Source organism: Saimiri boliviensis, chromosome 5 (genome assembly GCF_048565385.1).
Source record: "Saimiri boliviensis isolate mSaiBol1 chromosome 5, mSaiBol1.pri, whole genome shotgun sequence".
Taxonomy (NCBI): Eukaryota; Metazoa; Chordata; class Mammalia; order Primates; family Cebidae; genus Saimiri; species Saimiri boliviensis.
The window spans coordinates 2,685,972-2,701,729 of record NC_133453.1 but is presented as its reverse complement, the minus strand read 5'-3'; the positions used below and the strand labels follow the sequence as shown (position 1 = coordinate 2,701,729).

Sequence of the window (15,758 nt, the reverse complement as noted above, 5' to 3'; positions counted from 1 at the left end):
CAGACAGAGGCAGCGGCTTCCTGCAGGGAGGGCACAGGACTCTGGAGAGACAGCCCGGGGCCTCCCAGCAGCCGGCTGGCTGCCCAAGCTGCGGACAGTGAAGATGCTCACGGCCCTTCCCCCAGGTCTGCACAGCCCAAAGCACCACCTGCTCAGCCGACGCCCTGAATCAAGCGGGCCCACGAGGGTCCCCTCTAGTGGGGTCCAAAGCCGCAGCTGCCCAGCCGCCCCGCCGGTGTTACCTCGCATTTGCCTCGGAGGCCAGTCTCCTGCAGGCGGGACCAGATGCTCTGGATCCTCCCGGCATGCTCGGGGTGGCTGCTACTGCTCCCGCAGGTGCACTGGTGCTTCAGCATCAGCGTGTCGTACACGAGGCCTGGGGCAGAGCAGAGGGGCCGAGATCAGAGCACACCCAGGGGCAGGCGACCACCCGCCAGCAGGCTGCCCCTGGGTGGTGACAGAACCACCACTTCCCTGGAAGGAGACGGAGGCTGGAACAGTCCTTGAGAAAAATACCCATGTTTGCCAAGACCCCTCGACTGGCCAGGCCCAGAGGACACGGATGAATGCAGAGGCCAGGTGGGCAGGGATGCCTGCCTGTCACCCACGTTCACAGTAGCGCCCAGGGCCCAGGCAGGGACACGCACAGCTGCCCTGCTGCAGCAGGTTGAGGAGGGAATGGTGAAGAGAAGGCCCCTGGATGGCTGGACCTGGCAGCGTGGGACTCGTGCTGGGGAGGCCGGTGCTGACTTCTGGAAGGAGGCGACTCTAGAGCCCTATCCTCAAAGTCTACCTGGTCCCAGACCAACCTCTAATTCCAGTTCTGCTAGACTGAGAACTGTCCAAGGTACTTGAGATTCCCAAGAAACACCAGACTTGGGCCCTGCCTTTAGAAACTTCCAGAGCGACCAGACACGTGTGCTAGAGAGCACACACAAAACGCACATCCACAGGTCTACTTAATATCGGATTATGAACAGAGGCGAGCTGTGTACTCACCACAGCACGGACTGGCCCCCAGGGCACAGCGGTCACAGAAGAGCCCCCTGGTGGGGGCCCCAGAACCAACTGGGCTGGCGGCCTGGGGCTCTGCAGGGGAAGGGCAACAGACCTGAACCCATGTGGGATGCCATCATGTCCCAGTCAGCACACACGGGACCACCGTGAAGGGGGTGTGCCTGGCCTGCCTGCAGAGGCTAGAGATGGGAGGGAAGGGCAGGGGACCCTCCAGGGCACAGCTCTTCCACGGCCCCTCTTCAGCAGGCCTCAGCCCTGGTGACATCTGGCAGGAGGGCCGCCCCGAGGCCCTGCTGGGATATGTCTGGTCTTCCAGGACTTCACAAAAGGAAGGCCAGGCTGGGTAAACATGCCTTCAGCAGGTAGGCCACCTGCCAGGGGCACCTGGGCTAATGTGGGCTCATCCAGGCTGAGAAGGGCAGGGCACATGGTGCAGAGCCTGGGCAGGCTGCCCAGATGGACCCCCTCTAGCGCTTCAGCTTGCTGACCCAGGATGCCACCCTCCCAACCTGTGTCCCTGGTACTGGAAACAGAGGCAGCAACTGTAGCCAAAAGAGCTGAGATTCAACGTGGCCCAGTGCTTGCAGGGCTTAGTTAGAGGATACACTTGGTGCATATTAGTTTCCATGCTTCCTATGTCAGTCTCTTGTGAGTCAGGCTAACAGGAGTCAGTCCCCTGAACTTGAGGAATTCTGTGGGCACTTGCAAAACAGTGCTACGGGATGGAACTTCTTATAAAAATGCATCAGGGTAGGTGCAGGCTTACAGGACTCAATGAATACAGGACACACAATCTGTACTCCGTGTGTGGGCATAGTTGTGTGTGGGAGTCTATAATGGCAACATACACACATGGGCAATGACAGACACTGCCCCGTGAAATACAGACGTGTGTGCCCCCATGAAATAGATGTGTGTTTGTCCCGTGAAAGACATGTGTACCCCCGTGAAATAGATGTGTATATCCCGTGAAATAGACGTGTGCCCCCGTGAAATGTGTCCTGTGAAATAGACGTGTGTGCCCCGTGAAATAGACGTGTGCCCCCGTGAAATAGATGTGTCCCGTGAAATAGACGTGTGCCCCCGTGAAATAGATGTGTCCCGTGAAACAGACGTGTGCCCCCGTGAAATATGTGTCCTGTGAAATAGACGTGTGTGCCCCGTGAAAGACGTGTGCCCCCGTGAAATAGATGTGTCCCGTGAAACAGACGTGTACCCCCGTGAAACAGACATGTATGCCCCCGTGAAATAGGTGTCCCACGAAACACAGACGTGTGCCCCCATGAAATAGATGTGTGTCCCATGAAACAGACGTGTACGCCCGTGAAATGGATGTGTCCCATGAAATAGACGTGTGCCCCCGTGAAATAGACGTGTCCCGTGAAACACAGATGTGTGTGCCCCCATGAAGCAGATGTGTGTCCCGTGAAACAAAGTCATGTGTACCCCCGTGAAATAGGCGTGTGTGTGCATAAACAACCAGATGCTCATGCATATGAGGAATGGGGACTGCCCTTCAGTGGAATCATCATGACAAGGTCACGTGTGCTAGTATGTACTGAGCACATGGCTGGAACCTATGAGGCAGACACCCCCTTTACTGCCTTTACGGACAGGGAAGGTGGAGTGCAGAGAGACGGAGAAGCAGCAAGGTCCACACAGCCGAGGGTGGCACAGCCAGCCAGGAGACCACGTGGCCAAGGAACACGCCGTGTCGCTGTGCGGGGACAGAGGAAGACGGCTGAGAGGTTGAGCTCCCCACAGGAAGCCTCGGACACAGCAGAGCCGCTGTCTGTGAAATAAATGATGTTTCTGTCTATCCGTCCATCTGGCCACGCACAGAAGTGGATCCGGAAGGTTAAACCCAACACGACCTGCCACCACTGGGAGTGGGACTACGGGCAGACGGCATTTTCTGTGCATTTCCACCATGTTTGTTTTACAGTGTTCATTTTACAATGAAGGTGTACTGTTTTATAAATTCTTTAAAAAAGTAATAAAGACAAACTAAGAAAGGACACCAACTAATTGGGACTGCCTGGAAGTGTCCTGCGACCAACCACGGTGGGCGCAGCGTCGTGGGAGAATTCCCGCCTTGGTGGCGGTGACAGCGGTCCCCTTGCCTGAGCTGCGTTTGCTCAAAAGCACATTTACTGCCGGCAGCTGCCCAGGACTCGTGGAGAGGCCCCCGCTGCTCCTGTGACCCTCCATGGTTTTCTTTCTGAGAAGCAGCATTTCCTTGCTGGATAATTACTCTGGAAATATTTCTCTGAGTATGAACAGCATCCTTCGACGACCTGAAGTGAGAACCTTGCAGAGCGCAGAAACTAAGCCGCTGGATGGGAATTACCTGGAGGACGAAGCCCTGCTGTATCTATGTAGCTTTTCTTAGAACATCGTTAACAAACAACAGTAGATCAAAACCGTGTGAAGCGCTCCCCGTCCTCCCTGCTCGTCTCAGAGGCGAGCCTTGCCGGAAGTCAGCGTCCTTCCCTCCTCTCCCCTGCAGGGGTGGCTGGGCGGAGGGGCACCCAGGAGCGCAGCCTCCTCCCTGGCTCTGGGCAGCTCTGGGCAGACGCGTCCAGGGCCCAGCTCCTCCTGCCTCCTCAGCCGTGCTGGACACCTCACTCGCCTCCAGACTTCTGGTGAGGTACCGGGCAGGGAAAACCAGAGCCCCTGGCTGGCAGATGGCCTCCCCAGGGAGAGGATAGTATGAGGGTGGCACACAGAGGGCATGTGGCTCCCACAGTGTGTACCAGGGCTCCTGGCTCTGCTCTTGATTAATCACGGCCCCCCACCGGCCACTCACAGCCCTAAGTCACTGGAGCGTCAGAGCCAACGCTGTGGACATGGCAGAGCGTGAGAGCATAAGTGGAGACGCACGGGCTCCTGATTCCTACCATGCTGGACCAGAAGCCGCAGGCCCTCTCAGCCCAGGGGCATGGGCTAGGGACTCTTCTCGGAGGAGACCACGGGTCTCTGGGACAGGGAAGGTGGGCAAGTGAGCTCGTGACAGGTCCCCATAGTAACAGAACTGAGTGTGCGGTGGGGAGGGCCTCCGGGACTGGCCTGCATGGTCCCTGCCACCCAGTGTGGCCCTTGGGCCCCGTGGCAGTGCCTGCCCAGCCCCTCAGCCTCTGCAGAGCTGGGCCCGGAGCAGCCCCCCGGGCTGTGCCCACGGTGGCCTGCACCGTAGCCTCAGGCCGCGCAAACGCCACGTGTTACCTGTCGTGAACCTCGGCTTGGCGGGGGACTCTTGCGCAGACACGGGGAAGGTGGCGGACGCCGGCGACGACTGTGCCCGGGACAGAGGCCGGTGGCCGCCGAAGGACACGGGGATGCCAGCGGCCTCCATGGACGCCTGGTAGTTCCTCAGCTGGTGGATCCGCTGCTGCTCCAGCAGGAGAGCTTGCTGCGGGGAGGAACGGCCGTGTTGGCGGGTGCAGGGCTAGGGCGCCCTTGTCTCGCATCTCCCATCCATGCACAGGCCGTACACGGGCCATGAGGATGCCGTGAGGCCAGCTGCGTGGACTGGCCTTCCCTGTGAGTGCCCTGAAGCCCGAGTGGGCCCAGAACTGAGAACAAGGCCAGCAAGGGCTCTGCTGCCCAGCGCCTGGCTCCCTCTAGGGAAGGCAGGCCGTCCACGTGGGATGTGCCACAGGTTTCATTAACAGCGTAACACAGGCTGAGCCAGGGGGTTCCAGGGAGGCCCGGCTCAGTTTGGGGTATCAAGGAGGGCTTCTCTGAGGAGGTGCTGAGCCAGGAGCAGCCTGGAGCAGGTGCAGGGGAGCAGGGCCCAGCAGCAAGGGCACGGTGGGTGTGGAGAGCCTCTTGCAGGGGTGGAACCGTGAAGCCATGCAGATGTGGGGACCGGAGCGCCCACTCTGCTATACCACACACATACAGCGAGTGGGCACAAAGCCCCGCCCCCTTGTTGGGTTTGTGGGTCTTATTTTTGACCAAGGGCACTGAATCTGCATGCCAAACTCGGGTGAGAAAGCACACCACAGACTCAGACTTGGAAGAGCTAACTCGGCCTCATCCGCAGCCACTCCCCTCCCTGGTCTCACATCCCACACACGGCGTGCAGGCTAAAAGCAGAAACAGCCCATCAGCTTCCAGGCACCCAGGGCCTTTGGGGCCAGGAGCAGGCCTGCTGGTGGGGATGTGCCTCTCGGGAGAGGTGGAATGGGGCTGGGGCTCTGTGTGTGTGTGTGTGTGTGTGTGTGTGTGTGTGTGTGTGTGTGTGTGCGCGCAGTGGGGGACACTCAGCCACATGCTGGGGACAGGCAGAGGTGCAAATCCCCGTACCAGGCAGAGTGGAGAGGGATCGAGGCAGAGACAAGGCCACCGCTGCCCAGCCCCTCCCCAGGCAGCAGCTGAGGGAGGGCACAGCCAGCCGCCTGACACCCGGGCCAAGGCACAAAGAAAGCTGGGCGCCTCCTTGCCGGGAGCTCTGCCCCAATCCTTAGTTTTGATGAACAAATCCTGTGAATGTGGAAAGCCAGATACCCACGTGCCAGTTCCTGTGTGAGAGGCAGAGCCCAGCCCTGTGCCACCAGCACTGGGGGAAGCCAGAGCTGCCCGGCCAGGCTCCGATCTGTCCTGCCTTTAGGAATCAGAGCCAGGAGCAGAGCAAAGGGCAGCCCCAAGACAGTAGCAGGAGCCGGAGCCGGCTCTCACAGGCCCCCTGCCTTCCGCTGACCAAGTTCAGCTGGGATTACTGCCGGCTCCGCGAAGCTCATAAATGGTTCTCCCGGCACCCTGGCTGCAAGATGCCCCATATCCCTGAAGGCGGCAAGGTGCTCCATGCGCTACCACACTTCCCTGATAAGGAGTTCTGCCTATTACCCTCTGGAGAGCACAGAAAATAAGTGTTCCTAATAATCGTCTCATGCTTGGAATATAACAAACCTCCTTTTTCAAAGTAAATGCTGATCTATGAGAAGCAAGCCCCAAGAATTATTAATGTAAACAGTTTCCAGTTTCTTCTCAGCATAATAATAGCACACCAAATTTCAGTCCCAGTCAGAGACTTGCTTCCTTCATCACGGCCTGACCACAGGAAGAAGCCCTCACGCTGGGCCGTCAAACAGGACCCGTGGGCGAGCGTCCACCAGGAAGCGCTGTGTGTGCCCGAGAGGCCGGGCTCTCTCCCTCTCTCTTCACTAAGCGTTTAGTTTTGCTGGGCCTTGTCGTGTTTAGTGCCTGGGGTGCTAATGAAGCCCCAGAAATTAGAGAGCAGCCACCCCCTGAATGAGAAGGAGAGACAGCACCCAATGCCAGCCTCTGGGAAGCCAGGTAGGGACGGGCTCCGGAGACCACTGTGAGCTGACCTCGCGTGTGGTGAACTCTGGTCTAGGTGCTGCAGGTTCAAGGCCCCACACAGATTCATTCGGTGGCAAGCATTTAAGAAGTGTAGCTGAGAATTCAAGGAAGCGGTTTACTACTGGGAGCCTGCTCCTGGCTTCCAAGATGCCGCCGGGGGTGGAGGCAGCGTCCGGCCACCCAGCTGGCAGGCAGGAAGCAGGGGAGGTGCTCAGTGGCATGGCCATTGTGGAGTCCAGCGAGAAGGGAAGGAAAAGCCAGTGGCTCCTGCAGCCGAAGCCACAGCTCCACCACTGGAGGACAGATCAAACCTACAGTGGGGGCTCCCCAGGCTCGCTTCCCGCCTAGAGGGGAGGACACCTTCCTGAGGACACTCTGGCTGCAGATACAGTGCTCTGCTGGCTGCCCAAATGCCCTAGGCATTTCTGTTGACTTGGAATCTTTAAGTGTCCCTGGAAATGAACCAGTCACTCACTGGCCTTCTTCTTCAGTCTCCTGTGAGCTTGGCTCCTCGGTGTCAGTGCCCTGAAGCCTTCCTGGCTCTGGGTGCCACGACCGTGCCCGTCTGTCTGGATCTGCAGGGCTGCTCGTTAGCACTTCTGCACCACAAAAGGTCCTGGCTTCTGATCAGACCCTGCCTGCCTTTCTGATCAATTAATACATCTATTTCTTTCACTTCCTTAAAAAGCACGCCCTGTCTCTTAACACGTGGATTCTGTGTTCTTTCACACCCTACAGGCAGGAAGGAAACCTGTTCTCTGGGGCCTGTGCATGGCTAGAAAGCAGTGATGTCACCACCCACAGTGGGCAAACGTCTCGTATCCCTAGGAACGGCTTGGGACCAAACAGAAGCCACATCAACCTCCCTCAGTGGCCAGGACAAGACGGGCGAGGCATTGGACAGTGACAGTGGAAGGACCCCGCAGTCCCCGTGATCACCACACAGAAGATGCTGCCTGGGGACCGTAGGTGGCTTCGCGTGTGGTCACCTGTCTGAAAAGCAGCTCCTGCTCACTGGGCTGGCGCTGGCCTGGCTCCACCTCCTGCGGGGCCTCTGCCTCTTCGTCGTCGCTCTCGATGGGCTCCTGCTTCACCTGCACGCCGCCCGGTGTGTGCGCCTCCTTCCCCGGCAGCCGGTCCAGGTAGGGCTCGTCCAGCAGAGCCTGGTGCTCACGGAGTTCCTCCTCCGTCTCCTCGGGGTGGCTCTCTGGCTGCCGGGCTGGCTCGCTTGGCTTGGGGATGATCTGCAAGGTAGAAGTAACACATGAGGCATGGACAGCCAGGGCCTCTGAGCTCATCAGACAGGAAAAGGTGTGCTGCAAACCCCACCCTTGGGGCAGACAACAAAGGACTCAAGGCACCTCATTGCCCTGCCCCAGGCCAGCAGCTGCCTTCATCTCCCCACACAGCAGACACTTGGGCGCTATCCATGGTACTGAGAAAATCATGCCTAGCAGGACCCCAGCCCGGGGTCAAGCTGACCTGGCCCAGGGAAGGAGGTCTTCAGGCATTTGGGGTTTACTAAGCACCTCTTCTGCATCAGGCACAGAGACATAGAAAAGAAGCTGCACTCAAATGAGTCTGTAGAGGGGAGCCTGAGTGTGAAGAGAGGCCAGTGCTGACCCCACAGCCACGGCTGCTAAGAGAAACAGCTCACCACCCAGCGGAAGACATCCATGTCCACAATGCTCACCACCCAATCCCACTGACACGCCACGCACCCCCGTCCTGTAGGACCCCGCCCATGTGCCAGGACCTCCCTTCTTGTGTGATCCCATTGACGTGCCGTGAACTCCCCTCCTGCAGGATCCTGGGGATGCTCCACGACCTCCTCCCCTGTTGAATCCTGGGGACACTCCCCGACCTCCCTTCTTGCAGGATTCCCCGGGTGCTCCATGACCTGCCCCACCATGGGGCCCCAGGGACCTCGGCATCCTCCCTCTTGTGGACTCCCGACATGCTCCCTGATCTCTGTTCCTGTTGGATCCCACAGTTGCTTCTCGGTCTCCCTCCCTGCCCTCTCAAGCAGGGAACAAGGGTGGCTGCTCCTCTCCTGCTCCTCAGCTCATTTCCCCATTCTGGATTCCAAGTATTAGTGACTCCCAAAGTGGTGCTGGGCCCACACTCGCTCTTCACCTCCAGTCCTGATAGCCTGCCAGACACCCCAGCTTAGCCGAGTGCTCAAGTGCCCCAGCACAGTGGCCCTAACGCTTAACTCCGGGCAGCTTCTTCCAAGCCTCCTCTCCTGTAGGACCCGTTCTTGGCAATTTAATCTCTCTGGCCACCTGTAGTGTCACACTACGAGCTGCCACGCCCATCTGCCAGGTGCTGCCCGTGCACTGCTCACGAGAAATGCCTCTGGACGGTGCTGCTTCCCTTCAGCCTTGACCTCCTGCCTTTCCTGCCTGGATGATAGCATGGCTGGCCCTCGGGAGGTGCCTCCTCCAGCATGAACAGTCTTCTGCACCTCTTCTGCACGCGGCAGTGAGGGCATGGTTTCAAATGAGCCAGCTAGACCTGGTCATTTCCCTGCTGAAAGTCTCCCATGTGCTCTCTTGTCATGCTGCCTCTGCTGAAGAGCCCCTCCATCATGTGGCCGTATTGCCCTGCAGCCTCCCTCCCTCCCTGCCACCCTGCTGGCTCTGCACCCCTTGTGCCATGCTCGCCTCCAGCCTGCCGTTTCCCTTCCTCCTCCAGCCTCTGGCCAGTGCGAGAGGCTCCACGGGCCTCCCACGCATGCCACCTTTTCCAGGAAGGGCAGCTGACCTTCCTGACGGGGCGCCATGCCCTCCTCAGCCCCATCAGTCCTCTGGTTTTCCTGTGGTTGCCATTCATGCAGCCATCTTTCCACAGTCTGCAGTTCCCATGAGGGCAGGGGCCACTTCGGAATCATCCGTGGGGCACATAATTACTCATCACACATTCGCTAAAAGGATGGGCAAATCCAAGGGGCATGCAGGTAGTGGGGCAAGGTGGAAGGGGGTGCAAGGTGGAAGGGCGTGTAAGGCTGACGTCGGCGCTCTCTGGGAGCTGTGAGGAGCTGGCAGGGCTGCAGCGTGCAAGGCAAGTGAGCAGGGACGCAGGGTGCCGGAGACGAGGTGGGGCCGGGGACAAGCAGGTACACGTTCTGGACACACGTCCTGCTGCGGGGAGACCAGCCAGGGGGTAAAAGGGTAAGGCGGGCCCCATGTCTGGCTGTGGCACAGGAAAAAGGACAGGTTTCCGTTTTCTGTGACACCAAAAAGGAAGCAGCTCTAGGCGCAGGGACGGAGTGCACATGCAGAGGGAAGAGAGGGTGGCCAGGACAGCTCCTCGGCTTTGGGCAATGGAGCTGTCCCATCACATCTGGGAGCTGGAAGAGGGGTTGGTGTGACAGCAAAGGCCGGAGCTGAGAGCGTAAGGGGAGAGAGGGATGTGGTGAATGGCAACAGCAGCTCAGGAGAGGAGGCAGGGTCTGGGTCAGGCTAGGAAGGGCGCACGTGGAAACTCCCAGAAGGAAGCACAAACTGAACTGTGTTCCTCTGCAGACTGTGAAAGAACGCTCCCACAATCCCAAAGCCCCGTTATCAAGGGGTCCGCGGATGTGCAATTCACCCATTCCCGTGTGCCACGGGCTGAAGAGCTTTGCTCCTCAGTGGACGGGCAGGAAAGGCTGCTGGTTTCTCTGAGGAGTGCATGGTCCTGCCTGCATCACAGGAAGGTGCTAAGGAGTCAGTGCGAGGGCAGGGGAATGCCTGGAGAAGCAAACCCACACGGGCAGCAGGGCCGGGCAGAGGCCGGCACAGAGGCTGGGTCGAGTGGCAGTGGGGGCCGCCCATGGATGGGAGAGCGAGCAGGAGACACCAGGACTCCCAGCCAAGCACCAGAGAAGGGCTGTCACAGAGGAGGTGCTGGCCCTGGGACAGGGAGAGGGGGTGGGGGGCGGCTCAGAGAAGCCGAATCCCAGCATCAGGGCAATCCAGCAAGAAAGTGCAGAGCCGAGTCTGGAATCTGGGAGACAGATCAGGAACGGAGCGGTGAGCAGACGGGGCAAAGTCACAGCTGGGAGCACAGAGGCGCCATGCGAAGCTGGGGAGCCAAAGGCAGAAGGCCCGAGGCCTCAGATAGCAGAACTGGAGGGTTAGGAGGCTACAGAGGCTCACACACACAGACACACACACACACACAGACACACACACACACACGGACACACACACACACACAGACACACGGAGAGACACACACAGACACACACACACAGACACACACGGAGAGACACACACACAGACACACACACGGAGAGACACACACAGACACACACACACGGAGAGACACACACACACGGAGAGACACACACACACACGGAGAGACACACACAGACACACACACACGGAGAGAGACACAGACACACACACACACGGAGAGACACACACAGACACACACACACACGGAGAGACACACACAGACACACACACACACGGAGACACACACACACACAGACACACACACATACACGGACACACACACGGAGAGACACACATGGAGAGACACACACAGACACACACACACGGAGAGACACACACAGACACAGACACACACGGAGAGACACACACAGACACAGACACACACACGGAGAGACACAGACACACACACGCACATGGAGAGACACACACGGAGAGACACACACAGACACAGACACGCACACGGAGAGACACACACAGACACACACACACACAGACACACACGGAGAGACACACAGAAACACACACACGGAGAGACACACAGACAGACACACACACACACGGAGAGACACACACAGACACAGACACACACGGAGAGACACACAGACACACACATGCACACGGAGAGACACACACACGGAGAGACAGACACAGACGCACACGGAGAGACACAGACACAGACACGCACACGGAGAGACACACAGACACACACACACGGAGAGACACACAGACACAGACACACACGGAGAGACACACACAGACACACACGGAGAGACACACACAGACACACACACACATACACGGACACACACACACAGAGACACACACACGGAGAGACACACACAGACACACACACACATGGAGAGACACACACAGACAAACACACACACGGAGAGACACACACAGACACACACACAGACACACACACGCACACGGAGAGACACACACAGACACAGACACACACACGGAGAGACACACAGACACAGACACACACACGGAGAGACACACACACATACACGTAGACACACACAGACACAGATACACACACGGAGAGACATACACACACACGTAGAGACACACAGATACACGTAGAGACACACATACGCACATGTAGAGACACACACAGAGACATACACGTAGACCCACACACAGATACACGTAGCGACACACACACATGTAGACACACACAGACACGTAGACACACACACATACACACATGTAGAGACACACACAGATACGCACACACGTAGACATGCACATACATATACATACACGCAGAGACAAATACACATAGGCACAGACACAGACAAGGAGAGACCAGAGGACCAGCAGAAGAGTGGGTGCCATGCCAGGAAAGGACAAGGGGAGAAGGAGGGGAGGGGGCGGGAAATGGGAGAAGGGTGAGGGAGATAAATGGGGGGGCAGGAGAGTGAAATGGAGGGAGGGTGAGGGAGGAAAACTAGGACCTTACATGGGACCCTGTGGGGCTGCCCCATCCCAGCAGTGAGCAGAAACGGTGCCTGGCTTTCTTTAGTGCCCAGGGGCCATTGTAAAGCGGGAAAAGTGCTGGAGGGCAGCAGCCCCATGGGGGACACAGAAGCAGGTCCCTTCTCCAGGGTGGGGCGGGGGACAAGGCAGCTGAGGGCAGATGGAAGGAGGTTCCTGCAATAAACAGCCACCCCCAGGAAGCCAGGCTGCTTGCTTTTTAAAGGAGGTGGCCCAGGGAGGGCTCAGCGGAGAGAAGCTCCATGACTTTTCTTCTGATGCTTTCGTTTAAATTTCTCTTTTTTGACAGGGTCTTGCTCTGCTGCCCAGGCTGGAGTGCAGTCATGCCATCTTGGCTCACTGCAACCTGTCTCTAGGGCTCAGGCAATTCTCCCATGTCAGCCTCCTGAGGAGCTGGGACTACAAGCAAGCACCACCTTGCCTGGCTAACGTTTGTATTTTTGTAGAGACGGGATTTCACAATGTTGCACAGGCTGGTCTCGAACTCTTGAGCTCAAGTGATCCACCAACCTCGGCCTCTCGAAGGGCTGGGATTACTGGTGTAATCATCATGCCCAGCCTTAAATTTCAAGCCTAAATAAAAACTTGAAGAGCATTGACAGGAAATCCTCAATGTCCTTCTCCTATGCAAAGAACGGCTGCCGAGGTGGCAGGGTCGGCTTCTCTCCGGGGGCACCGTTCCAGGGCTCAGGCGGCCCCATAACCCACCCGCTGGAGGCTTCTGGCAGCCGTGTCTACCGTGCCGGGTGTCACCAGACCTCCCCATCGTTGCAAGGGCTCCTGGACAGCCCTTCTCTGGCTGGCTGCGGATGGCAAGTGCTGTCCGCAGCTGCATCTCTTCAGTGTCCTTTAGTGACAACATCCCCAGGTCTGTCTTCTCCCTTCCATGAGGACAAAGCCTCTGAAGCGTCCACCACTGCCGGATGCCCCTTGGCCTGTTGGAGGGACCGTCTCCATGCCATGGGACTCGAGCGAGGGCTCTCAGGCAGGGCCCGAGGAGGACGTCCCCTCAGCAGGGGTCCTGCATCAGAGCCTTCTGTGACACAGGCCAGGCCCTCTGCCCTGGCACTGAGTGGGTCACCTCCCTGGGCTACAGCTGGAAACAAAGGCTGCCTTTCTCTCTCTCTTTTGACATTCAGCTCCGAGTCTCACTGGCTGGGCTGTGGGCTGGGGCCGCCCTGCAGAGCTGGCTTGGGAGGCGGCTGGACACAAGCAGACAACTGAAGCAGCGCGGTGCAGCCCGAAGCCTGGGGAACACCGGGAGCCCGCTTTCGGCAATTCAGGAAGAACAAATGCACCTCCATATTTGGAATAATTACATTTTTAAAAAGTCAGACTGGAGTTCAGGGCCAAAACCGAACTGGTAAACTGCCAGTATTTTAAAACAATTGGACACACTCATAATTAGACCACCCAAAATACGAGTCCAAGTTTTCATATTCAACATTGAAGATGTCAAGCTCAAGGGAAACACAGCCAGCTCCCAGGAACGCAGGCCCTCCGCTCTGCAGGAGGCGGGCTCTTGTGTGGAGCTGAGAAACCGCTGTAAGAACCACCCTGAGCACAAGGCTTCTTGCTCCACGGGTGGAGGACGCCTTCCGGTGCCCTCTTTTAGTAGAGAGCAAGAGCTATTTCACCTGGACACACACCACCCACTGCATGTACACCAGCCATGACTGAGGCCGGGCCTGGGCGCGGCCAGCCAACACGGTGGGCCAGTTTCGCCTGCAGAGTTCCACGCTCCACCTGCCCTTGATAGCGTGCTTTCTCCAGAAAGTTCCTTCATGCCGCAAGCCGTTATTAAACACCACTGCGTCCAAGGCAGGGGCACGGGCAATAGAGGCTGACGCAGTGGATTACGCTCGCCATCATCCCGACCACAGGCTGCGGAGAGGAGCGCAGAGCCAGCTCGGGGCTGATGCTGTCTGCCCGCTGGAGTTTTCTCAGCCAGATGGGGCAGCTCTGCGGGCTGCGGGCTGCGGCCTCGGGAAAGCTGGAGTGGCTGCATGTGGCTGCGGGAACACCACGGCTAGGAGCAGGCCACTTCTGTTTTCTATTTCTCAGAGTGACATCTCCAAAGCAACTGCCCTCCGAGGTACAGGCTGAAGGAGGGGCGGAGAGCAGCTCCGTGGGACAGGAGGGCTCACAGCTGCCAGAGGTGGGCTGATGCCCTCAGGGAATGAGCCCCCTGGGACTGCCATCCTCTAAGAGGAAGGGCAGGGACGTCAGTGCCAGGGAGCGCTGGGTAAGATCCTTGTCTTCCTGGGCATCCCTGGAAAACGCTGTCTAAACGTTTCAATCAACTGTCACTCACTACCGTAAATCAATGGCAGAACAAACTCCAGTGAGAGTACCCGGTTTCTACATCATTCAAGAATCTGATGCACGTGAACAGGTGTTTCCCATCTTCCTCAAACCTCCTACCCGTCACTCAGATAATGACATAATAAAATTAACAAACCCAAGCTGGCATTAGCAAGATGGATGTGAAAGTGCTTTTGACACCTGGGAGTGAAGACGCCTGGCAGGTGCCCACCACGCCCACAGCCTGTGCCTTCCTGGCCCAATGAGGGGATTTGCTGGGCAGCCCACCCATTTCTGATCGGCTCCCTGCTGTCTCGTGAGGAGGGCCTGGAGGTAGGGGGCACATGGAGTGGGAGTGGTGAGCCTATTCTGTGGCACCCAGTGGGCAGCAGAGCCAGGCTGTGGCCCCAAGGGGCCTGTCTCCTTAGTCCCAAGCCTGCAGCCCTCGAATGATTCAGACGCCCAGATGCACGTGGGCCTCAGCCAGCTGGCATCTCCCAGGGGCCTTCTTCGAGTCAGCTCCACAGGACTGGACACCACGCAACCAAAGCCTTTGACCAATGTGAGGGCTGAGCCCACCCCTCTTCTGGGCTGGAACCATGGGGCTTGAGAGAAGGAAATTGGGACCAGGTAGGTGGGAGGGGCTGATGATGTCAGGAGCCCAGGGCTGCTGGAGGCGGCGGCAGTGTGGGGGTGGAGGGTTCTCTCCCACAGCGTTGCGTCTGCCCTTGCTGGGGATCCTGGTACTTCCCCTTCCAACTCCCATCCATCTGTGCTAGGAAAGTCTGTCTCCTTCCCAATCCTAACCACAAGTTTTCACCCTCAGGGAAACCACAGAAGACCCTGACCTTCCGGACAGGCAGACACCCAGGACTGGTCCCGAAATCCAGGGAGTAACAGGCAGGTTAGAGTCGGGCCATGGGGGGCACTTTCACCAGAGACAACAGAGAAATGATTCTGTCTCCAAATCTGCCAGAGGCTTCTCAATGTTTCCTTCTGAAAGTCACCCCAGACGCTCCCCTATCAACTCACCTCTCTCTTCTTCGTAACAGCTTTGTTGGGATGTCATTCACATACCATCCATTCACACTTTTAAATGACAGCATTTGTTGTTTTTAGCATATTTACAGAACTGCACAGCCATCACCATAGCCCGATTTTGGAAGAATCTCATCATCGCTAAAGAGATGCTGCTTCCCTGGTAAGGCTCCCCATCTGCCCGCAGCACCCCAGGCCCGGTACCTCCGAATCTGTATCCTGCCTCTGTGGGTCTGTCTTTTCTGAAATCATGCCACGTGCGGCCTCTGGTACCTGCCCCCCTGCTTTCAAGGCTGACTCGTGCTGCAGCAGGCCGGTGTCATTCCACTTTATGACTGGATGACT

The 15,758-nt window shown here is 57.9% G+C and overlaps 1 protein-coding gene across 9 annotated transcripts in view; it reads right to left on the bottom strand.

The window, feature by feature from the left end:
* The window catches only part of HDAC4 (histone deacetylase 4), a 340,829-nt gene that overhangs the window by 56,660 nt on the left and 268,411 nt on the right, over positions 1-15,758 (bottom strand). For all 9 annotated transcript variants that reach the window (XM_039469908.2, XM_039469911.2, XM_039469907.2 and 6 more), the window contains 3 exons: positions 7,335-7,589; positions 4,243-4,429; positions 243-376 (listed from right to left, as the gene is read on the bottom strand). In XM_039469908.2, coding sequence (XP_039325842.1) covers positions 243-376; positions 4,243-4,429; positions 7,335-7,589 — 576 coding nt within the window. The remainder of the gene's footprint in view (positions 1-242; positions 377-4,242; positions 4,430-7,334; positions 7,590-15,758) is intronic.